Genomic DNA, 26,089 nt, shown 5'->3' with positions numbered 1-26,089 from the left:
AAGGGCACTTCGGTTCACGGAATGGGGGAGACTGGGATCGCATTCTGGTTAGTGGACGACCCGCTCTACCTCCTGAGCCGCAGATGCCCCACAAGTCTGGTTTATTTTGCTGATGATCTTATGACAAGTCGATTTAATTTTTTGCCACTGTAAAGCACTTTGTAATGTAAATTTTGAAAAGTTCACTTGTAACTAAAGTTTATCAAGTGTATTATTATTATTATTATTATTGTTATTATTATTATTATTATTATTATTATTATTATTATTATTATTATTATTATTATTATTATTAGCTGAATCCTGGATATGCCCTCTGACCTGGATCAACATATAATGGGTTATTCTCTGACTCAAACAACATCCTTTTAACAAGTTTTGTGTAAATTCATCCAGTAGTTGTTGCGCAATCTTGCTCACAAGCAAACATACAAACCATCCATCAAACAACTGGGCTGAAAACATGACCTCATGTGTGGAGGCTGTAAGGATTTTTTGAATTCGTACCAGATTTGATATTTTTCCCCCCTGAACTATCAAACTCTCGTCTTTTTGTGAAAGCTCTTAATTCTATCAACACAAAAAGGACCCGTCCCATCACTTGGGCCCCTTCAGTCACGTGCTCCTTCCTGGAAAAGAGTGAAGTTTCACAAATTCAAAACAAGGATGTTGATGCTGCTGCTGCTTGGTTAACACACACCACACACACCACACAGACACACAAACACACACGTGCACACACACACGTCCTCCAATCTGTGTTGTTTTGAACCACACTCCTTCATCTGCTGTTATCAGGGCTGATGAGAGCTCCTTGTCTGTCTGGGTCTTCTGCAGCTGCTGTGTGGTGAGTGGCATCCCTCTGCATCTCAGCTATTTTCACCTCAAGTGATTTGTCTGCTATCTCATTATGATACTTGAGCCAGATTGAAAAGGAAAACTTTGCAAAACTTGGATGATGCAGGTTCATTAAGGATGGTTGTGACCTTATCCAGTTGAAAGATTTGAAAGACTAGGTAATATTTAAAACACTTGTTTATTGGAGTTTGGGTCTGTTCGTTATATTTGTATATGTAACATTATATATATGTATTGTATTTGTATATTTTTGAAACACAAAAGCGGAGGAGCTTCAAATAATGAAGATTCAAGATTGAATTATCTGATAAGATAATCATTTTAAAATAAAATATTTGCGATGTAATGAAAAAGGGCCAAATTTAACCTTAAATCTAAGTTTTGATTTGACTTCCCTAGAAAACAGTAATTTGCTTTATTTTAATAGCGAGAGTGTAACTATGGAAGTAATATGAACTTGTTCAGGAATGAAAACATATTATGCTCTGTTCATCCATTTGAAAAGAGGATGTGAAACAGATTCCTTTGGCCGTATTTAGACGTTTGGAGTTTTACAACTGCTGACACAAAAGGTCACTGTGTCTGACTATGGAGAAACTGTTCAATGACTAACAAATGTCTGTGGTCGCAAACAAATGTAAAGAATTATTTGACACCTTTTCAAAATCCTTATCTAAAGGCACAGTTTAGGCTTTGTGTGAGAACTAACACAGAAAAGGGGAAATTGTGGCAGGTTGGTCGCTTTTCTGTGTCGAGGATATTGCCAAATCCTGATGGTGGGCGTTTTTGAAACCCTGCAACGGGAAAGGAAACAGTGGCTAAAGCAAACTTTTTCTTTATATATGGTCACATGACTCATAGAGACACCAAAGTTCATCTATACAACATGTTGGCATCAGAGCAGGATTTGGCAAATGCACTGAAAATTGCCCATGTACATTTATACAGTCTTTATTTCAACTCTGCCAAATTGTGTTTGTTGACAAAACTCCAAATTTAAAAGCACATCTGTTCATTACCCCCTTCCCTCTGCACACCCCCCCCCCCTTCTCCCAATTTGCCTTTTGTCAGAGCCACAGGCAATTACCCATTAGAAATAAGCAGAAACCCTGTAAAAAGGGAAGCAGGAGAAAGGCCTTTATGTTCGCTGCTGATAAGAAACAGGCAGAAATCCCATTTCCCTCACATCGCTAAATGCAAACTTACGGTTTCTGTGAGTGACAGCAGCGATCTGACTGCGAGCCTGAGTGAAGTCACAAATTAATAAAGTAACACCTCCCAGTCTTGTTGTTGAGGTTGTTTACAATTTCATTCAGACATTTTTTTTCTATCTGCTCAAAGAAATAAGTTGAATTTAACCCTGAAGAGTTAATTTCTTTATTTTTAAATCGATGTTGACCACATGTTTCAGCCTCAGGACTATAACGGCCTTTAGGATTTGCAGTTTCTCATCAGACGACGAACCCAAGACGACAGGAAGTTTCTCAACGCCTTGGTCTCTGACTGGCTCTGTGTTCCCATGTGTAGAGAGAACATGTCTTTGTGGTCAACTGACACATCGGCACACAGCTTTTCCTCCTGCTGCCTTCTTCAAACCCACAATGACTTAACACCACCAACGAAAAGCAGTGTTTTGCTAGGATGTTCCTCACATCTAGGCGCCATGAAAAGTTTTTATTTGTTTATTTTTTGCTTTACGTATCACTGAATTTATCAACTGATCTTACAAAAACAAGTTTACATGTCTACACACGTGTAATTGTAGGTCAAAGCTTGAATATAAATCAAACCACTGTAAATAACATCTTCTATTGAGGTGGTGCTGTTGTAGGTGTTGACTGTGAACAGCAGGGGGTGTAGTTTCACCATCTCTTGGACAGAAATTCTCAGGTCAGGGGGCTGCTGGGAATTTGATTAGTTGGGAATAATATCCCTTTGTATTCATAATGGACTGGATTTATGTTATATTATTTTATTTGAGTACAACCAGTTTATTTTAGTGGATTGGAAACCAGTTCCCACAAAAGCTTTATTTTGCTTTTATTCCACAAATAATAGTAAATATAATTGTGAAATCAAAAATTGTGAAATCAAAAATAAAAGCTTGACAAAATAGAATTTGTAGTTGTGTGGGATGATGTGGGTTTCAGCATTTTATTGCAAAATTTCTATAAGTCACTCATGTGAAGGGTCATTTCAACACATGATGTGATGTGAAACGTTGTGTTTACATGATTGTGAAAGACTTTGAAACAACATTTTCTGGCTTTTCATACTAAAAACAGTTTTGTCTTTCATCTTTCACAAAACGCAGAGACGCATTCCAGCTGTGGCATGTCCGCAGTCCGGCATCCAGAGCCAATTCAAAACTCGTGTGCTTGTGTAATGGTGAGTATTCAAAAGAAAAAAATCAGAATTCATCTCCACCTCCCTCACACCTGTTGTTGTGATACAAAGGTTCCCAACTGATTCTGCGATTTAAGAAGCAGGTTGTTGACTTACTATCAGAAACACAATATGCCAGAGAATTGCTTCCATCTGCTTGGTTCACAAGCTCCCGTCTTCTACTTATTATACATGATCAATCAGCTGTAGTGTGCACGCCCAGCAAGGCTAGTTACCTTCCAACAACCGGCAATTACAATGTTCCTGTCTGCTCGGAGGAGTTTCATCCCTCTAATAGAAGAGTATAGGAGCGAAGATTCACTCAGTGTGAACAGCATACTTATTTATTGCCTGCAGAGAATTCAAATTTACATTTGTTACGGCGAGAAAAGCTCTAAATGTCACATCCTCTGTGTAATGATGCTACATAAATGTGATTCCAGGCTGTTTTTCTATTATTCATGAGTGTGTCATGTATCTGTCTGCGTTTGGGTTTGTTGTGACTCTGTTCTGCAAACAGCTCCGCAGATTGTTTCCACTGTGTCAGGAGGCAGCCAGTGCTTTCTCTATGCATCTGTTTATTTATATTGAAATATGATGCATAATGGAGATCACATATTTGTTCACATCAGCCGTCCTTACCAAACACTTGGAACAGCACATTGAAGCGACAGACGTTATTGCTCTCAGTTCCTCCTTCACACGATGCAGGGTGTTGCTTTAAAAAGGTAAATTCAGACACATTGTGTTGTAATGTAGGACTAATGAACTTCATCTTGACTCTTTAACAGGTTTAATCATCATGATATCTGCATGGCTGCCAGTGATTGTAATGCTGGTGGTGCTCGTGAAGGAAGTGAAGAATGGTGAGTGTCTCAGAATCAAATAACTAATCTAAATGGAAATATCTAAATCGCAGTCACAACGAAAACTGTTCTCTCACCTCCTCTTTCTCTGCTGATGTATTTTCTTTAAAATAGCAAAGAGATAAAAGAGTTGATTTTCTCCTTTTCAGAGGACGTCAGACGGCCGTGTGCCCATGTCCAGACACCCAGCTCAGTGGTGGCACTGGGGTCACCGGTCACAGCCACCTGCGTCATCAGCGACAACTGCCTTCAGGCCATTGGACAAGCTGTTCGTGTAGAGTGGCGCCTCGGCGGTCGCTTACTTCCCAGCAGCCCCGCGGCCAATCAAAGCAACGGGGTTTCTGAGGTGGTGATACCGAGCTTCAATCACACCAGGGCCGTCCTGACCTGCTGCGTCCAGACCTCACCCCCTCAGGTCGTAGGAGGAGTGGAGATCAGAGCCGGATGTGAGCAGGATTCAAAGTTCTTCTACGTTCGTTCATCTCAGGATCAGTTGAGCCAGTTCACGAAGGAACAAAACAAAAACAGACATTTGGGAAAGATTTTAGGTTTTTTGGATTTGAAGATTTAATTGTAGAATCTAACTTCAACATATCAAATTAAAGAAAATGAAAATTTCAATACTGAATTGATTTAATTGCTGGAATCAACTTTAAGAGAAACCTGGAACTCAACCAAGATCTGACATATTTTAATAGATGGATCAAAACATGTCTCAGAAATTTTAATAAACAAAAAGAAGCACAAAAAGAAGCACAATATTTAAATAAGGACCAGTTACTTACAATGCAACTGCTTTTATTTTACACTCTATACCGAGATATGTGTTATGGAAAAATAAAAAAATTATAACCCCAAAAAGGTGATTTTTTTATTATATTTTTAGGTCAGGTCAAGTTAATCAAACAACAATTTGAACAAATACAGCTCCATTGAATAAAAACCTGACTTTACTTTGTTTTTCCATGTGACAGATCCACCAGAAGCACCACAGAACCTCAGCTGTCAGACTAACCTCACCAGCCCGGAAACCCTGACCTGCAGCTGGGCCGCTGGGCAGCAGAACCCCCACCTCCCCACCCAGTACACCCTCCACACCGAGATATGGTAAGATTCAGGAAAACACTGAAACCGTTAAGTAGCATCACAAGTGTCATTTACAAAAATAATGTGTGCCAGGCTGCATAGTTACATCTCCCACATTATGATTTCCTCATTTCAGGGATTCAGACGCGAACTTTACCTACAAGCCCCCGACGGACGTCCACCACTTCACCATCCCTCGCTCCGGCTTCGTCCTGTACTCTGATATGAAAATTTATGTGAAGGCTTTGAATGAACTTGGAGAGGCGACTTCAGAGCCCGTCGTTATCGAGCCCATCAGTGCAGGTGAGAGTTATATGAGCGAGCAGTAACCTCCATTAGAAAGTCACTTACTGGCCACTATCCGCTGTTTAATGAGAGGGATATACGGCCCTGAACAATCCTTCCTTCTACTCCTCCATTTTTCTCTCTTCTTACTCTAATCATGCCCCAGTTTGTGGATTTAATCTAGTGCCATTACACTGAAGGTACTTTCAGAATCCAAAACCAAAATGTGGATGAAATAATATTCCATCTGTTCCACATTCAACAGACTTTTGACCTGTTTCCCAGGTTGCGTACAGGTACAGGTTCATCCACGCAAGTAGCCAGAAATTACTCCTTACTAGTTTGGTGTGACACAAGGAAATATAAACCTGGGTTTCTGTTTATGAAATAATACAATATAGTATTTGTACAGGGAAATATAACTGAACATAATGCATGCTGATTTTGTTAACCCTTGTTTTCAGGTCATGCAAAAAGCATGCAATCAGATTTCGATAGATAGATAGATAGATAGATAGATAGATAGATAGATAGATAGATAGATAGATAGATAGATAGATAGATAGATAGATAGATAGATAGATAGATAGATAGATAGATAGATAGATAGATAGATAGATAGATAGATAGATAGATAGATAGATAGATAGATAGATAGATAGATAGATAGATAGATAGATAGATAGATAGATAGATAGATAGATAGATAGATAGATAGATAGATAGATAGATAGATAGATAGATAGATAGATAGATAGAAAGGTAGGTAGGTAGGTAGGTAGATAGATAGATAGATAGATAGATAGATAGATAGATAGATAGATAGATAGATAGATAGATAGATAGATAGATAGATAGATAGATAGATAGATAGATAGATAGATAGATAGATAGATAGATAGATAGATAGATAGATAGATAGATAGATAGATAGATAGATAGATAGATAGACAGACGGATAGACAGACAGACAGACAGACAGACAGACAGACAGACAGACAGACAGACAGACAGACAGACAGACAGACAGACAGACAGACAGATAGGTAGGTAGGTAGGTAGGTAGGTAGGTAGGTAGGTAGGTAGGTAGGTAGGTAGGTAGGTAGGTAGGTAGATAGATAGATAGATCAATAGATAGATAGATAGATAGATAGATAGATAGATAGATAGATAGATAGATAGATAGATAGATAGATAGATAGATAGATAGATAGATAGATAGATAGATAGATAGATAGATAGATAGATAGATAGATAGATAGATAGATAGATAGACGGATAGACAGACAGATAGACAGATAGATAGATAGATAGATAGATAGATAGATAGATAGATAGATAGATAGATAGATAGATAGATAGATAGATAGATAGATAGATAGATAGATAGATAGATAGATAGATAGATAGATAGATAGATAGATAGATAGATAGATAGATAGATAGATAGATAGATAGATAGATAGATAGATAGATAGATAGATAGATAGATAGATAGATAGAGAGAGAGATGGTCAGTGTCTGTATTTTTTAAATCAGAGGGCAGAAGCTTAAACAGTTGACGTCCAGGTTGGGACGAGTATTTGCCCCTGTGTGGTGCTGTAGATCCAGGAGAGTTCCACCGTAATGTGTCTGCTGTGATGACTCTTTTATTTCAGCTAAGTTTGACCCACCAAGTATTCTGAAGGCGGAAGCTGTGCCCAAAAGATCCGGTTGCCTGAGGCTGAGCTGGAGGTTATCCCAGCACCAGGTCTGGATGCTTGGCTTCCACCTGAACCTGGAAGTCCAACTCAAGACTGATGAGAGCCATCAATGGAGTGGACAACCAGTGAGTGTCAAAATGTCAATATTAACTGAAAGCATAGATGATCACCTGTGGTTGCAGGTGGTAGTGTACATAACAATGTGTGTTAGTGTGTGTGTGTCTGGAGTCGTATTTGTAAGCCTTGTGTGCTCTTGGACATTTGTCAGATCCTGGTGAGCCGGGTTAAACAAACCAGACCTTTGGACCAGTGCCGCCTGCTCCATGGGACTCGGTACTGTGCCCAGATTCGAGTCAGATACCAGCAGAGCCCCTGGAGCGAGTGGAGCAGCAGCCAGTGCGGAGTCACCTTGGAGACCGGTGGGGGCTATGATCAATTCAGTGTGACACAATCAGTCACTCCAACATTTCCCAATCTATCGCCTTTTCTTCCATTTTCTGCTCTTTTCAATATATGCTAATGTCATGTTCTACATCTCCCATTGCTCTGCTCTGTAGCCCAGGACTGAATTGATCTATTGAGTCTTGCCACACACTCTGGCAGTGAATCCATAGACCTGTCTCCTAGAGAAAAGTTTTACTTTCTAAAGGGTGAGAGGAGGAAACACCGGCTTTTGACGAGCTGTGGAGCTGACAGCCGTCTCTCTCTTTTCAGCTCCCACTGGACGCCTCGACTGGTGGATGAAGCTATCAGGGGATCCCATGCACAAACAACTCAGCATACACCTGTTTTGGAAGGTGCACACATCACACACATTGCCTGACACCTGTCACACACTGATGGTATTTTCTGTTCTAGCTCTGCCTGAGTGTGTGAGGCCTGCCTTTGAAATGTCTCCTTAATATTTGTGTTTCTGTTGCAGCCATCAAAACAATTCCGTGCTAACAGCCAAAATGTGTCATACATCGTCTCGGTGCAAAAAGCGCCGGGTGAAAAGGGGAAACAGTGCGCTACGACGGGGAGCTACTGTACTTTCCAGCTTCCTGGAAAAGCGAAGAGAGTCTATCTGAGCGCTGTAAACGCAGTCGGGAAATCCCCCCCCACTGAGGTTCGCATTCACAAACATAAAGGTAACAACTAGCATATTTAAATGTGCTGCTCATGTTTGATATAGTTTCCCCATAAAGTGCCTAACACATTTTCTGTGGCATTAGCTCTTACAGGGGTATCAGACATCTCAGCCGTTCCTCAGGATGACTCAGCCTTTCTGGTCCAGTGGAAAAACATGAATATCTCCGGTATCGTTGGTTATGTGGTTGAATGGAGACCTCTGTTAACAACAGACCTCTCCCTCACCAAGTTTGAAATGGCAGACAGAAACCAGTCCAGCCTCATTATTACAGGTACGTTTTATAGTATTTGTGTTGCACCTTTTAAAATCCATGTGCATCTTGTTTTATTTCACCTTTATTTGGTTTTCCTGCTCCGCTGCTCATCCTGTTACGAGAATTCAAACAATCGCTCTTATGCAAGATGCTTTTTTCCCCTTGGGCCCGACCCGCCTGTACACACTGTTCGGAGCTTACGGGCCCTGATCCACCCTAACCTCCTCGCTCTCATCAATAGGAAGCTTTGAGCCCTACAAGCCCTACGGGATCTCTGTGTATCCCAGGTTTAAGGATGGGATCGGCCTTCCTCAGACTGTTAATGCCTACTCAAGACAAAAGGGTAAGTCACCGCAGACGCGGGGGGAATCACACCAAGAGCAGGCAGAGGTGTGAGAGTCAGACTGCCTGAACTTTGAAGAAGTGAGAATAGAGTTTGCCATATGAGCTTAAAGAAAAAATATATTGTGCAATCGATCAGAAGCATCTGAAATGTGATGGAATAACGCCCCCTTGTGGATAGACGTGAAAATGACTTTTGCTGGGTTTAGGGTTTTAAAGAAAATAATCCAACTGTAATTGAAGCTTTGAGCTCATATAGCAGCTGGGACTGTGATGATCACTCATGATGAATACATTTCTTCTTTTTTTTTAAAGCTCCGTCCATGGTTCCAAAAATACACATTAAAAAGATGTGGCACTATATTGAGCTCACCTGGGATGAGATACCATTAGAGCAAAGAAATGGAATCATCCAGAGCTACAAAGTGTTCTACTGGGACCAGAAGGGTCCCATTAATGGTTGGTGAAATAAATCATTTCTATAATCTTTTTATATGTAGAAAATGCTTCTTCACAAAACGTTACAGTTTAAGAATTTTTTGAATTTATTGAATTAACTTTTATCTAGTTAGTTACTTTAATTCAAATGTTCATTTAATGTGATTAAATAAATAAGATTTGATTGTTTTTTTTGTTGTTTTAGCCTCTTGTGAAGCGCTATCTAACTTTGTCAAGAAGAGATGTAGAAATTAAATTTATCATTATTATTATTAATGTTGTTATTCATATTAAACCAATGCCTGATGTGTCTTTCAGTTGTGAATGCTGACCCGCAGGAGAGAAGGGTGATCCTGAAAGACCTCAAAGCTGTGACTGTGTATGACGCTTTCATGATGGTGAGCACGGCCGGTCGTTGCCTGAACGGGTCGAGGATTCAATTCGAAATCGAACCATTTGGTTGGTATCATTATTTGTTAGGTAGAAACACAGCTTGATTATTTTTACATCAGATATTTCATTCAGAGTTATGCATTCCTCTCATCCCAGATGCTGTGACCATTGCGATGATTTTAATTGCGTCTGGTGTTGGACTCTCACTTCTGATCATTCTCACAGTCCTGACTTGTTTCTCCAACCACAAAAGGTGAGCTCATTGTCACACTGCGTTAAGCTGTGATGCTGTAACATGGTTTATTCTCACTGCATGTATTTTCTGTTCCTCTGTTTCCAGGCTGAAGGGGCAACTTTGGCCGATTGTTCCTGATCCTGCTAATAGCAGCATTAAGAGATGGTCATCAGAGACATCACAGGTACAAACAATAAACAACACACTAGGCTTTTATGCAATAAGCCCCTAATGTGGTTTAAGCTGCACTACTCACTTAGTTTTTATGAACAGTGGATCACATTATTCTGTGTTAGGTGAAAGGTGTTGCTGTACTGAGAAGTATGATGATAATTATCACCAGACTCTGCAGTCAGAGTGATAACGCATCTATTTTCAGCAAAAGAAGGCTCCTATAGATTTTTACAATCAATCTCATCCGTCAATAATGAAGTGTCAAACAGATTTTTTTTTTTGCGTAAAATAACCTGAAAACATACTTACCAGGAAAATGAACACTTGAACTTGAAAATACACAAGTGTGAGAGAACGTATTAAATATTTAATTTTTTAGTTTGGGCCAGGTCCTATTCACTAAAATGGAGGAGGTGGGGTTTATGACCAATACTGCAGCCAGCCATCAGGTGGCGATCAGGATGATTTGGCTTCACTTTTGGGTAGCTGTTATGGCCTCCATCTTTGAATAGTCTTTGTTTTAGAGTTTATTCTACTGCCCCCAGGTGGTCCAAAAAGCAATGTAATGTAATGACATGTAATATATGAGATGTGAGACACTCATGACCAACTTATTTCCATCTACAGTATATTCATCCTGACAGTGACAAGCCCAATCCAGTTTACCTGTCCCACCTCAGTTTCCTTGACCTCCCAATGAAACTAAACAAAGACGAGGATGATCATTGGCTGAGCAGCACAGAGGACACCAGTGACCTGGGAGAGTCCATTTGTGGTTCACCCTTCATCCCTGGATATACGGGTTCGAACAGCGACTCTGTTCCCTATGCCACTGTGATGTTCCCTGACCCATGCAGCAGCCCTCCGCCCAAAGAGCCAAACGTCTACCTGCGCTCTGAGTCCACACAACCGCTCCTGGAGACCGAGGAGTCCTTCAGTCCTGAATACTACCAGAATATGGCGACTGATGGGACGCCAAGGGAGCAGTGTTTCTTTGGTCCAGGGCATGATTGTGTCGTCGAAGAAGGGGTGGACCCAGTTATCATTTGGGACGACTTTCCTTTTCTGCGAGCATTAGCTATGAATGATATGAATGATACTCAAAATGACTAACAGTCATTTTTTACTGATAATAAGAATAACTGCTTTGCCAGATAGCCGTGTTTTTGTAATCAGTAGATTGTGTTAGACCAGGGGTGTCCAAACTACGGCCCGCGGGCCATCTGCGGCCCGCCATCCATTTTAAATTGGCCCGCCTCAAAAAAATTAAAAATTTAAAAATTTAAAATTAAATTTTTTTTTTTTTTTTTTTTTTAAACTAACAATTTAGTAGCACTTAAATGGCACTTACTTATAGCACACTTAATGTAGTTTTGCTCTATTTTTGAAGAAATTGTACTTTCTTGATTTTTTTTGTTCTGGGTTTGTACCCTCGGGTACCCTTGAATGCACTTATTATAAGTAGCTTTGGATAAAAGCGTCAGCTAAATGTAATGTAATGGACTATGGCCCACTGTATTGTACTTCTCAGTTAACACCGTTACGCCCCCCCCGCCCTGAGCGACACGATTGTCAACAGTCCGCTCCAGGGCAGGGGGGCGTGGTGACGTGAGTGGCCCAGACCTTCGTATTTTTTTCTGTATGTGGCCCTCGGGATAAAAAGTTTGGACACCCCTGTGTTAGACAGATCCTTAGTAGCATACAGCTGTGAATAAATGTTACGGAATGCTGAAAATTAAACTGATGTTGAATGATTATGAAGCCGATGTTTTAGCTGTACAACAATAACGCCTCTTTTAGAAATCTGTTTTTTTACCAAAAAATGTAATAACATTGTTGAGATGACATTGTTGTGGTTAAATAAAAGAGGAAGACATTTTATTTTATGCTGACTGTTATATCTGAACATGTTTACCCCAAGTGCTACCAGAAAACCAGTTTCCTGTAGCAAATGGATGGAAATTGAAATGGAAGTGGAGCTGCCGGTAAAAACACGGTGAAGTAAAGACAAATGTTCACTCGACAAAGCAGCCTGAGGTGATTTCAGGGAAAGAGAGACACTTTCTAGGAAATTGATTTGAGACCAAATTAGTGTCACTCAGGTTTTTTTTCATTTTCGTTTCCTTTTTATTGAAACATGTCTGAAGTTCTCAAATCAACTCGATTATGATCCTTAGGGTAAACCCTGATGTTAGTGGTGTAACTATTATTTACTCATATTTCAGAGTAACCTCAAATGCTATATACCTCAATTTATTTGTCATTTCATAGGCCAATTGATGTAAATATGTCAATTTTGTAATGTAAACGTATGTGAACGTGTAACAGCCTGTTATCAGCTATAAATTAATAATTTCTCACTGATATTTTTAGATTGATTTTAATAAAAAACACATCTCAACCTGAAACCAATCAACCAAACCCTTTCAAATATAGTAAATACAAATAATTATTTGTTTATGAAACTCTATTGAATGCTAAAATAAATCAAGGTGAAATTAAAAGGCTGCGAATCTCGGTTTCCTGTTGTTTTTGTCACATAAACCAGAATGACCTCTCTTTATTGGGGTCAATCCATGTGTTCTGTGATCGATAGCCCAGCCTCGATCAAACACCGTCCGCTACGCACTCGGCTAGTTCAGTCTGGTCAAAATGGCGCTTCTCGTGTAGGGGTCGAGATCTACTAGCTGTGAGATCTTCATCACTTCCAGACATTAGTCGTGTCCCTCATCACCTCTGCTCGGAGCCATGTTCACTAACGTGGCTCTGCGGACCGTCCTGAAATCCTCCGCCGGTGTTTTACGGGATTTTGGCTGCGCCTTGAAACCGTGGAGCTGCAGCTCGGCTCTCATCGCAGCACCGGGAGGAGCCAGCGCCGGTGAGTCCGACCGAGACGCGAGGAAACAGGCAGGAGAGGACCGGAGCTAACAGTCAGCTAACAGGAGCTAACAGTCAGCTAACAGTTAAAGGATCAGAGTCAGCTAACAGTTAGCTAACAGTCAGCTAACAGCCTCTCGGTCATCATTTAGCCTGGACACCACCAGTACCCAAACATCAACGCTAGGGGGCGCTGTACTACATTCAGCCACATGACTGATTCTGGAAGTTATAGCATTCCTCTTGCAATATGTAAACACGAGATGAATTGTATTTACATCTGTGGTCCTCCTCCTATTAGTTGCCTTTTTTATTTATCTTTCTTTACTTTTATAAACCTATTGAACACAATAATTTCAAATAGTTTAATGAGATGGCAGCATTACAGATCCACCACTATGTCTAACATGTAGAATATAGTGAGCCGACATTTTGGCTTTCTTTACTGTATTGTTTGAAAATGATCAGGCTTGTTATCAGACCATGTTACTTTATAGAATTGTTCTTTATCGATCATCCTTTTGTTGCATTTCTATCATTCTGACCTCTCACTACACATTAAATATCTGTTCTCTCTCTTCAGTTGCAGGAAGCTTTGCGCTTCATCCACCAGTGAGACATTATGCCCGGGGTGCAAAGACAAAGACAAAGAAGACAGGTATATGATGAGGCTGCATTGTCACCAAACCATTGTTTTATCATTTTTGAAATGTTCCGTTTTCAACCAAATCTGTTGTGTGTTCCAGTTCCTCAGAGCCAGCTCAGCGATCTTCCCCCAACGATGCTGAGGATGGACTATGCAGCCGTACCTCTCGTTCAAACGTACATATAAACTGTTCCTCACTTAAAATTAGTCAAATTCAAATGTAGCTTAAGCTTCATTACAAATCTGTGTTCATGTATTTATACAATAATCTGCTACTTTTCTAACACCAGTGTGTTTCCTGTTAACAGGACTGATGATTTGGTCAAACGACTTCTTTCACTGGAGTTAGCGTGTCATGTAAGTTCTTGAACCTCAGCAGAGCGATTTGCTATTCTTGACCTGTTTTCTTTTTTTCCCTGTTCAACTATGATTTTCTTGAAATTCACATTGACTTGCTGCAGAGTCACTAACAGATAGTTAAATACTCATGTCCTCAGAGTGACAAGCTACAACTGAAGAAGGAACAGCTGATTGCAAAAGTCCAGAGGGATGAGAGCGACCGCAACTCAGTGGAAGTTAAGGGTGAGTTGCCTTGCTTCAGAGTTGCACAAAGTGTTTTCAGTGAAATGCAAAGATACTGTGTAACCTTCGTTAACTCTATTTTGAACATATCCTCTTTTTTACTGTCTGTTCCTTCAGTGGCTATTTTGACAGCAAGAATCCGAAACTACCAGGAGCATTTGCAAAAACATCACAAGGTCAGTGAAGGAGAATCAGTTTGGTCTGTGTTCGGGTCAACTTCTTACGTTACATGTTTTTGCACCATGAGAAAACTTCACTTATGAATACATCACCACATTTCCTCTCTGTCTTCCTCTGGTGTCAAGTGTGTGTGAAGCACAGGATATCCTGTGTACTCCCCCACATGAAATAAAAACATGCGTAGCACAGTTATGGTTGGAAATTTCCACATGACATTACACATCGAACACCTTTGTTGTAACTGGTATAGTAGGGACTAGAGGTTGTGTAACTTTTGGACAATTTCACTGTTATATTTGTAATTAAAATGTCCTAATTCCGTCCTATGTGGGACTGTTTGAATCACATTTGAAAAATCCTCATTCTTTTGTGATTTTTTTTTTTTTTCACTCCAGGACAAAGCTAACAAGAGGCGGATGCTAATGGCCATTGACACAAGGAAAAAGATGTTGAAAAACCTTCGACTGGTTCGCTATGATGCCTTTGAGAAAGTGTGTGAGCAGCTGGGAATCACTTACACCTTCCCCCCAGAGTATTATAGACGAGTCACCCGTCGCTGGCTGGCGAAGAAGGCCCTGTGCATTAAGGTAGCGGATAAATGACCCCATTATTCTCCTTAAATCTGTATTTGCTATAGATGTAACTGATTCACACGTTGAAGGTGTTGGACCGCCCCTCACTCATCTGCGTGTTTCTTCACAGGTTTTCAAAGAGGTGCAGAAGCGGAAAGAAGAGGTGAGACTGAAGATGAAGCAAAGTTTGGCCTCCACTGCAGAAGAGGCCGCCAAGACAAAAGCGACATCCCTCTAAAAGATGTCATACTATAAACTTTATCATACTAAAAATGAGTGAATGGCAAACTATTAAATCTTGACACACATCTTTACTTTTACACCTTAAGTTAAGGTATTTTGAAATCTGGATTAATGGCTTCCTTTTCCATGTTATCAAAATAAAATATAATGTGCTTATGTTTTCGAGTTGATGTCTGATTTCTGAAAATGTCAGAATAAATGGGACAAAGCGACTGAAATTTTTTTTCTGTTTATTACTACACTGTTGGGAATAAATTATTCAAAAGGTGTCTGAACATATATGTGAAGCAGTGATTGAGCTCACTACAAGGTTCAAGTGTTTCCTGAAGTAGCTGACTCAACCAAGTAAGTAGGAACAATTTGGTTTGGTGACACAAAGTGTCCATAGCCTCATTCTTTTCAACCATAAGATGCGGCTTTGAGTTTTTTTCAACTGTGGCTCATGAAGTTTACCGGCCATGACGTCAATACTGGTAATTTTTCATCTGCTAACAAAAGCAAGTCCTGTTATCGATCACAATACTAGTGTTAAACTTTGGTGTTAATGGATTCATCGAGGATGTACAAATGAGGTTGTTGCATTATTGCAAATTTGTCTTAACTTTTGTGTGAATACTAAAATTATCTTATTTTATTATGATCCGGTGAAATGTCCCACCAAGTTACGGTGTCAGAAATTAACCTTATAGTCATTATTTCATGTCCATAGGCTGAATGACTTCCAGAGACCTCACCATCACTGCACTGGATGTATAGTACTGGGAATTTTCCAGTAATATTTCGAGTAATCTAAAATTACAACTTCTAATGTATGAATATAGTTTTGTGCTGGTTTGATTCTTGAGTAAATAAATGTTGTCTTTAACAAACTGCAGTGGGGACACATGTTGACTCAACTTGCATCTTAGGTGACAAAGGATGTGATGCAGTTGTGGTTGTTCTGTGGAAGTTTGCTGTGAGATATTCTCACATCTGCATGAGTTTATAATCTTTACTGATTGCATGATCTCCATCCAGCCGCTTATAACAGAGCGATCTGTAGCTGTTGAATATTATACCCACTATCTGATACCGCAAAGAAAAACAGAAACTCTTGTATGGTCTATGTTTGCCAGAAAATCACCACAGATCTTTGACATCCTCAGAAACAGCATGTTCTTAGCGAAACTAAGTTTCACAGCTCACGCTCGTCACGGTTTCCTGTGTGGTGGGCAGTTTGTCAGTTCGATCAGGAGGAGCTCACAACTCTGACAGACTCTTCTGGTAAGTGTCACCTCTTTTTCCACTCGCAGCACATTCACTTGTCATTTAGTTAAAATGATATCAATCTATGCTCTTGAACCATATTTCGTAAAGGTTCACTTGTATTTTTAAAAGTTGTGGATTCATGTTAAGTTACTAATGTCTGCATCTGTACGAGATATTTGGTCCCTTGTATGGTCCCTTGTATTTAGTCCCTTGTTTGGTCCCTTGTAATGACATACTTCTGAACTATCTGACTTAAGAAAAAGAAAAATCTAGTCTATGACATGTTTTTATTTTGAGAATCTTCCAATAAAAAATCTCTGAGCAACATTAGCAAATAAGAAGCTGAACTGTTGCACACTGATTGTGTTGAGATTTTTTTCTGGAAGCACTGGGACATTTTTCTCATGAAGATGTAGAAAAGGCAATCATTCATTAATTGGTGTCTAAATGACAGACACTAAAAGTCATCTGTAATGTGGAACCTGGAAAGACTGTTCAGGCTCATCTCTTCTGCAGCTCTTCTACCTTGTTCTATTCCAATACTTAAAGCCTCATATGTTCTTCACTAGGCAGCTGAATCAAATTCAATAAACCAAAATGTCAAACCCAGTGGTGACCAGTCAACCAGGTGCAGGCGGCTATGGGACAAATGTTCAGACAGGAGAGTGGAGCACGGGCCTTTGCTCCTTCTGCAGTGACTTTCTTGTCTGTGAGTACAAATCCAAAATGTTGACATATTGTATTTTCTTTACATGCACCAAAGACCCAGATGGCATCACTTCTGAGACACAGAAACTTTCCCTCTTACATAGTCATTGTATATATTTCTATTGTGCAGGTGCTATTGGCTGTGTGTGTCCACTTGCACTGAGCTGCTACACCGCAGATAAGTATGGAGAAAACTGCTGCTTGGGTTGTGTGCCAGGAGGGTTAACAGCCATGAGGACTCATATGAGACTGACCTATGGTATTCAGGTATGTCACACACTTAAAAACAACGTAAACATGTTTGGCAGTTATATCTTTGTTTTTGTACAGAAGAATTGCCTTCAGTAACACGGCTCTTGTGAAAGACAGAAATTTCATGAACTCACGAAATGTTGGGTGTTCCTTGAGATTGACAAACCCGAATTGCAGCATGTTTTGTAATAGGGAGTTGACATTCTATGTTGTGATTTTTCCCTTCTTTTTTTCGCAATCTTTGAACCATAGGGAACCGTGTGCAACGATGCCTTGATGTCTTTTTTCTGTGGACTTTGCGAGGTGTGCAGGATGGCACGAGAAATACGTATCAGGAGTGGAGAGGTCACACAGTAAAAAGACACAGAGCATTCTGGGCTGCTCGGCGGTTTTTCCAATATGTCACTGATGCCCTGTCGCTGTGGACGCAATGTGTTTATTGCTGTAGCTTTTATGCAAATAGCAAATGCAAATGCAATTAATGAAATATGCATTTAAAAGTGTTAAATGGATTTTTACCTTCAGCTTTATACTGTGTGCCTGTGTAACACTGTGACTATTTTCCTATTATTTTGCATCAGTGTAAATAAATGACATTGTTCACTCATGTTGTTTCATGTATTTTTTTAATGTGGGAATTATATAACAAGTTTAGATGTGCCATTACTCTAACAAAAAACATGTCCTTTATTAATATGTTTGTTTATTAACAGACCTGTGATTGCTAGACCAGCTTATGATTTGTGTTGTATTGTATTGTAGATATTATATTGTATTGCATTGTATTAAATTGTATTAAATTGTATTGTATTGCATTATATTGTATATATTATTTTGTATATATCATATTATGTTATGTTATATTATATTTATTTCATTACATTATATTATATGATTTTATATTATATTATATTATATTACTTTGTATCGTAATGTATCATAGTATATCATTTAAAATATATTATAATATATAATATTATATTATATTATAATCTGACAGCAACTTTTACATCAGTCTGACTCCTCCCTCTTTGTCATTGCATACAACGCTCTGATTGGCTGTTGTCTTCGTGGCCTGGCAACCAGAGGAGGCTTTAATAAACAGATCCCAGCAGCAGATGCTAATCGAGCTAGCAGCGTCCTTAGCTCCTTCTGTTTTCTGGAGACTTCCACACGACCACCATGTCTTCACGCACTCTGCCGCTGCTCTTCATCAACCTCGGCGGGGAGATGCTGTACATCTTGGACCAGCGGCTCCGAGCCCAGAACATCCCCGCGGACAAGGCTAAGAAAGGTAGCTAGCTTTAGCAGCTAAGCAGCTAACAACAAGTGTCACCACCACGCAACGTTAAAATGCGACAACTGCACGTTCAGTCCAGACGTGTGTTGTCAAATAAACACATAAAGATAAGTATTTAGTCCAGTATTGATCTTTGCTACATCCACATGTTTTCATCAAATCATAACTCACACAGACATCAGGTTATTTTGAATGAGACAACAGCACCTGGACAAATCTGTAATTATAATTCCCAGTGGTCCATTGTTAGTAAATGGGGGGGAAGTTATATGCTAAAGTGTTATGGCACTAAAAGTAAAGTGTTCTCTGAAAAAAGGCAATTAACAGTATTTAATTACCAATTCTGATCCCTGTTAATGAGTGTTGATGTCTTGCTGTAGATACATTTGAATCAGAATCTGAACATCTTAAATGCCTAAAACTTTTGCAAACAACTGTATACACACTTTATGAATAGGATCATATAAGTCATATTACTGTATGATGAGAATGTTGGCATACAAACACATTATATGATGTCCTCTGATGTTTTCAGAATATTGTTGAATTTATCTATCTCCTTTTTTTTAATTCACAAAGTTTCTACAATAGTTGGCTGGATAGAGGCTGACAGAAGGAGAGGTATTTCAGTACAGTCATGCACTCGGTAGTTTTTCTCTCTGCTTTGGCTTAGACTGAAACAACCTGCTCCATACACAGTGAGACTCGATAGATGAACCACTTGAGACCTTGCACTCAAAGATTGGCTCCTAAACGATGTATTCTGCTTGTCTGCAGACACCGATGCATCCTTTAGTGGTCAGGGTGCTAACATGCTCAAGTTCTGCCCACAAATGTTTTTGGCTTTGAATAGTCAGAGGGACTTTTCTTAGAAGATGCAGTGATCAATATCTGTAAATTCTACGTATCTTAATAAGATTACACGCAACCACACTGGCACGTCACAAACCATGCTCTACATGTCATGTGAACATGCAAATCCCACTTGTTCATTTAAATATATCAAGAAGCTTTGAGTCACTGAACTTTCTTTGCCCTAAGAGAAGCCCCTTTTTTATTTTAGTTTAACTTTGGCTTCCTTATGGGAAAGTAGCACTACAGAAATCATATCTCAGCCTCGCTGCATCAACCTAGTGTGTTCGCCTCAGATGGAGCAGATCAGATGGAGCAGATCTGTCTGTCAGCTGCAACAGTAATTGACAGCAAGGCATCGCAACACATGATAAAACATCTGAGGGGAGTCCAAACATTACCAAGCGGTGGGCCTGCTAACAAGTAGGATACATGCTTATGGCTTTCCACGCTTCTGCTTTGTTCGGGCCTTTGGGATTAGGCTTTGGACAAAATGGTTTCGGCCAGAGTACAGTGTAGTATAGAAAGCTCATTTGCTTGCCGCTGATTTTTCTAACCTAAGTTAACCCTTGTGGACTGTTTCTGTTTGTGCTGTTTGCCTCACTAGTTATGAATGACATCATCACCACCATGTTCAACAAAAAGTTCCTGGAGGAGCTTTTCAAGCCTCAGGAGCTTTACTCCAAGAAGGCCCTGCGGACTGTGTTCGACAGGCTGGCCCACGCATCCATCATGAGACTCAATCAAGCCAGCATGGACAAGGTAGAGGACGGTTGTTAACCACCAGTTCTATACTATTTAGTGTTTTTCTTTACACATCAGTCCACACATCAATCATGTTCTGCCATCAACAGCACAGTGTTCCCAGTTTGTGTTACATCTTCTGTATACACACTAGAGATGCATTTTAAAATAAATGAAGCTTTGGATCTTCTTGGCGTAAATCTACACAACAATCAGTGTGAATATATTGAATACGCTGTATGTGGCTCCCCCTGTTGTTATGGATTTCTGAACACACAGGACAATTACCTCATGTTTGTTTTCCTGTTTACAGCTCTATGATTTGATGACCATGGCCTTCAAGTACCAGGTGCTGCTATGTCCCAGGCCGAAGGACATCCTCTTAGTGTCCTTCAACCACATGGATGCCATCAAGGACTTTGTGAAAGACACTCCCAGCATCCTCGGCCAAGTGGATGAGACTTATCAACAGCTCATAGAGGTACAATACATGTGACTTCACTGTCTTCAGTGGTAGCAACATTACACATCACGCACATTTCAGCACTTCCTGAAGTGTGCTGCAAGTGAACTGGGTCGAATGATGAAAGACATATAATATTCAGAAAGCAGAAAGGCTCCAAATACAATCTATTCATAACTGTACAAAGAGGAACAAGAAGAGAGGGAAACCTGACTACGGGTTTGTGTCCAGCTCTAAAGTACTCCTCTGATCACCGCCTCACATGTTTTATATTCTTGTGTTTGTTTTTACTTTTTAGATGTATACGCCCATGTGTAGTGGGGAATTCCAGCTGATTAGACAAACTCTCCTAATCTTCTTCCAAGATATGCATATACGGGTAAGTCCATCATTTGAATCAAGGGGAGGGTATTTCTCAGTTAATAATGTTTTTTTCTGGTTTGTGTTTTATTTGAATTTTCTCACAAGCCTTTTGCTGTGTTTCCTGTTCTATTCCAGGTGTCCATTTTCCTAAAGGACAAAGTACAGAACTCTAATGGCCGCTTTGTACTTCCCATCAGTGGCCCCGTGCCTCATGGAACACAAGTCCCAGGCTTGATAAGGTACCACTGTAAACAGCACTTATGCCCCAGCACCAAGCAATCTGGACTCTAAGGATGATAGATACAGTGAGATTAAAACATGTGGCTTCCAGTCGAAGACACATTACTGTTTGCTGTTTTTGTCTTTTCTGATTGTACCCAGACTGTGCACTCTCATGTTAAGCAGGCCCGTCTGCAGCTAATTGCATTACACAGGTTTTACCGAACAAGCATTTACATTCTAATTTTAGATGTAGTGCACGTTTACCTTGTAAAGAGTTACTCAAGTATTGTATGTCAGTGAAGCATATTGGACATAGAGAAAGCAAGCACACATGTGTTCATTATAGCATCCTGGCTTCGACACTGTGAAATTATACAAAGCAACATATTTTGTGTTTGTGTTTCTGGTATTTCCAGGATGTTTAGCTGCACTGGGGAAGAAGTGAACAGGCTGAAGTTCACTAACGGAGGAAACTATGCCGCTGCTACTCGGGAAGGATCTTTTGAGATATTCGGAGACAGGGTCACCAAACTAGGCACAAACATGTAAGACTGTGCAGTGAGAGTTGGTTATTTAATGGTTGTCATCCAGGCAGTGGGTCTCCAGTAATCCATCATGGTTTTCATTTTTAAAGAAGGGATTTCCTGCGTATTATACCTGTATCGATAGTTGAGTGGAGAAACAGATGTGGAAAAACATGCAAGCAACCAAGGATGTTACCTATCACGGCTGTCACTTTAACCCTTTGGTCTATCTATAAAGTGCCTGGAGTCCTCAGCATTTAAATTGTGTTGTTTTACATTAGATATTTTCAGATTACATCAAGGAAGGTGCAGTGTAGAGAAGCTAACATCACTCTGTAGAACTGCTTAATTATTTTGGACGAGTGACTATAAGATTAAATCAGTCAGCCTATTAGCACTTGACGTAGCATCTAATTTATACAATGACAATCTAGTAATAATACAGTCTATGGAGGACACAATGAAACATTACCCTATAAATTACATTTGTCTACTTTTGCAGGTTATATTTGACCTTGCTGACACGCATGTTGACTCTGTGTGTGTCATCTGTTCTTTCAGGTACAGTGTCAGCCGTCCAGTGGAAACACACATGTCAGGAGCATCTAAAAATTCAGCCCAGAACGCTAAGGTGAAACTGGTTTACTGAAAACAAGCACCATTAAGCTTTTTCAATACATAAGTTACATTTTAAAGTTTGATTCCATAATGATTTAAAGCTGTACATTGCCACATGAACACACGCACATGAACCAGAATTTGTTGAAGTGACCCTGATCTTCTCTACTTCCTATTGCACCATCAACAAGGGCAGGAGCTTGTTAACAACAGGTTAAATATAAATCTACTGAAGTAAACAATCCACTGTGTTCCAGCAGGTCAATGCTGCTCCCAACCCTCTGGCCAAGGAGGAGCTGAATCTGTTGGCAAAATTAATGGGACGGTTAGAAGATCCGAATCCAGCAAACACAGAGAGCGGATTCCGAGTCAACCTCTTTGCCACCGATGAGGAAGAAGAGTCAGTCCTTTTATTTGTGTGTGTTGTTTGACACATGATCAAATTCAATAATTCTCCTTGTGTAAGAATATATTTGACTTGTTTTCATTACTGACATTGTGAATCTCTTTTATAACAGAGAGGCGTTAATATCAAGACCCGATGAGCTTTCATATGGCGTCATTAAAATCCAAGCAACAAAGGTAAGGCTTACTTATGTAACAAACTTTTTATTTCATCAGAAAATCATTGTATGTTCAGTAATTGTGGATGAAAATGAAATATGTTATTGTACATTTAGTGACAAAAGGTCTGAAAAGACATCTGTCATCAAGGACAAGTGCTCAACCCACAACATTATTTTTGGCCCAGACTGTTGACAGTGTCCCTGTCCTCATCTCTGTCCTCTTTGTAGCCATGACAAGTTTTTTTATTTCCTTTTACCAGCCCTCAAATATGTTTAAAAACTAAAACAGAGTCTGTATCAGGTCACAGCTGTCAGGACATATTGCAGAACTGCTCATACTATTGAATCCATCACAACCCCCATCATCAAACTCCATGGCCAAATGTTGCTCGTCACATTGCTGGACTTAGAGGCAATTATCAGATACGTGAGGGTTTGCTAGTCTCACAGGATTTACTGTAATCAGGTATAAGTGCCTGTGATGTCCACTCCAACCTTGTGATTGGTGGATAACCTTTTCTTGCAGGACCTACAGGCCAATGCTGAGCTGGCCAAGATCATGGGAGAGTTCACGGTGTCGGGAGATCAGTCTCCCAGCGCCAGCAGCAAAGGAGATGACCTTCTTGCTATGATGGACGGTCTGTGACACGTCACCTCCACAGAAATGCCCAGGGGATGGAGAATAATGCACCGCTGGCTGTCTGCTCTTCTGTAGACCAGTCTACTGTCCGAACCTGCAACAACACCACAGGAACCTCACCAGCCAGAAAAACCTTCTTGTTTGGGTGGCTTTAAAAGGCAGCTCTTAGGTGTGTCAACCTACTGTCTAAGATCCACAGCTGATTTGCATAGATAACCCAGAAGAGCATTCAAAAGAGTGCATACCCCCACCAAGGGCCCTATCTCACAATCTTATGAAAGGGATTAAAAGCTCCACCCTCCACCCTTTGTCCGGATCCAAGCTAAAACATTTCAGCGGCTGATTAAAACCCCACTCCCTCAAAAAACAGATTTAGATCCTGGATTTTTTTGTTACAGTGTAAAGAGGAAGTTTGTTTACTTCTGCTGTATTCTCGTGATGAAATGATGATGGGGGGGAGGAAACCCAGGTGCTCATTCTATCATGATTGGAATTCCCTCAAAATTTTATTTTGATAATAAATATATTTATGTAACAGCGTCCTGGCCTACCTTAAAATGGTAAGAGAATCCACTTGTAAGACATTTTCCACCACACTGTGATGTGTCTGAATGCTCAGAAATGGGCTCATTGATTGGTACTTGATTATAATAGAGAAAGATGAAATATAAAGAATGGTGTAACTTGTAAATATGTTAATTGCATACTTATTTATTTCTATGTATAATTATCTGTATAGAGGAGTGCATATTGCTGCAATTGTCAAATTGTTGAATGTGCAATGTTGGATTTTTAATAAATTGTTGAATACATTTTTCTTTTCGGACTGGTATTGATACAACACATCGTTAAAAATAGAACAAACCCTGTAACAGCTTGTTGTAGTTGATGAGCTCTAACAGTTGGGGGAGCTGTCAAACCTTTCTAAAAATGAATGTGTTGTTACTGACTAACACGCGTTCACAACCCTCACAGAATCTCTCTTAATATGGTCATAGATGTGCTCAAGTTTTAAAGGTTTATTTATTTGATCTCTAATCCACCGTTGAAAGTGTTGGACTCTGACATGTGAATAAACAAATGTGTGATTGATTATATTTATTTATACTGTAAACACATGCTCTCCCACCAAACCAGATTGTTATAAGCCATCTGCTTGAATGCCATCCACAATTAGACTCCTCTGATTCTCCCACAGATCTACAATGGGAATTGCTATAGCAACAGATATCTGTGTGCACGATCATGTGTGTGCAGTCTGCCTACACGTGCGACTCAAAGTGAGGCCGACAGTCTGCACTCCAGGAGTCAACCACACTCACATTCAGACAAGGTTCATACCATGCAGGTAAAACATGCTGAGACATCGAACTTGGGGCGGAGGATTCTGGTGAGGTCTTCCCAATAATTTTGGCAAAGGAGAGAACAGAAACACTGCAGCATGTGCCTCGAGGATACTCCCTCCCAGCAAAACAAACAGAAACCAGAGCTTGTCATCCTGCAAGACGGTGCGCTGAGGTCACCTGAGCTCACAAGGAAAATAACCTTTCCCGGAAAGATTTGCAAAGTGCCTATGTATTTGTCTACCTTGATTATTCTCTAAATGACATAGTGAAAAAAACAGAATGTGAATTATAAAATAACAGTCTAATATTGTTTCCTTTTAAAAGTTTAAAAAGTGCTACAAACATTGCTCCGATGGGCCACAATTGATATTTCAAAAATACAAGACGACAAACATAAAGTCATTAAAGTTCAGTCAACTTCCTAAAACATGTCAGAGGAGCATCTGAAACCGGTTTCTCCCACAGACCCAGCATTTCGTGTTATGATTCAGTTTCCTCTGAGTGGGACTGTGGGCAGGACACTGTAAAGCCACAGGCTGACAAGTGTTTCATGTGGCCGGGGGCATGTGCTCTGCTGAGTCAAGGCAGGAAGACGAGAGCAACTCAAATAACCCTCTGCCATTTCGGTTGGCCTCTCTGTCTGTCACACCTGCCCACTGGTTTGAAAACTGGCAACAGTGGATGGGATTTTTAAGGTTAATCATTGAGGCTAAACTGAGAACACAGGTGCGCTTCACTGAATGTCATTCAAAACTATGCATGCTGACTAAACAAGAGAGGAATTTACTTTTGTGGTGATCTGAAACAGTGGATGTGGGTTTGCAATGACACCCTGGGGAATTTCAAGTCTCAAATATTGAAATATAAATGTGATTATCCGGTTCAGTTCCTTGTTCTCAAAGGATTTGCTCCAAAAACACAAAGCGATAAGTTTACAAAAATTAATACAGAAGAAAATAACTAAAACAAAAAACAGACAAACAGAAAAGGTGT

At 40.0% G+C, this 26,089-nt stretch overlaps 3 protein-coding genes across 3 annotated transcripts; all 3 read left to right on the top strand.

Annotated features, from left to right (window-relative positions):
- The first annotated feature begins 719 nt into the window (after positions 1-719).
- Positions 720-12,553, top strand: csf3r (colony stimulating factor 3 receptor). The gene is made up of 17 exons (XM_061081343.1): positions 720-847; positions 3,173-3,246; positions 4,035-4,109; positions 4,259-4,555; positions 5,084-5,216; positions 5,332-5,498; positions 7,139-7,308; positions 7,452-7,602; positions 7,898-7,980; positions 8,106-8,313; positions 8,398-8,586; positions 8,810-8,911; positions 9,226-9,369; positions 9,667-9,807; positions 9,898-9,994; positions 10,082-10,160; positions 10,778-12,553. Exons 3-17 carry the CDS (start codon positions 4,046-4,048, stop codon positions 11,261-11,263), a joined length of 2,511 nt encoding a protein of 836 aa, XP_060937326.1. The 5' UTR covers positions 720-847; positions 3,173-3,246; positions 4,035-4,045; the 3' UTR covers positions 11,264-12,553.
- Positions 12,554-12,807: 254 nt separating this feature from the next.
- mrps15 (mitochondrial ribosomal protein S15) lies at positions 12,808-15,447 on the top strand. The gene is made up of 8 exons (XM_061081476.1): positions 12,808-13,028; positions 13,611-13,685; positions 13,774-13,849; positions 13,982-14,030; positions 14,171-14,255; positions 14,373-14,431; positions 14,831-15,022; positions 15,138-15,447. Exons 1-8 carry the CDS (start codon positions 12,899-12,901, stop codon positions 15,243-15,245), a joined length of 774 nt encoding a protein of 257 aa, XP_060937459.1. The 5' UTR covers positions 12,808-12,898; the 3' UTR covers positions 15,246-15,447.
- A 3,117-nt stretch (positions 15,448-18,564) lies between these two features.
- oscp1b (organic solute carrier partner 1b) lies at positions 18,565-24,488 on the top strand. The gene is made up of 10 exons (XM_061081574.1): positions 18,565-18,752; positions 20,218-20,372; positions 20,668-20,835; positions 21,116-21,196; positions 21,316-21,419; positions 21,819-21,947; positions 22,488-22,557; positions 22,805-22,944; positions 23,063-23,126; positions 23,637-24,488. Exons 1-10 carry the CDS (start codon positions 18,641-18,643, stop codon positions 23,754-23,756), a joined length of 1,143 nt encoding a protein of 380 aa, XP_060937557.1. The 5' UTR covers positions 18,565-18,640; the 3' UTR covers positions 23,757-24,488.
- Positions 24,489-26,089: the final 1,601 nt, after the last annotated feature.

Source organism: Limanda limanda, chromosome 11, assembly GCF_963576545.1.
Source record: "Limanda limanda chromosome 11, fLimLim1.1, whole genome shotgun sequence".
In the NCBI taxonomy this organism is placed as follows: Eukaryota; Metazoa; Chordata; class Actinopteri; order Pleuronectiformes; family Pleuronectidae; genus Limanda; species Limanda limanda.
This window is presented reverse-complemented; position numbering and strand designations above follow the sequence as displayed.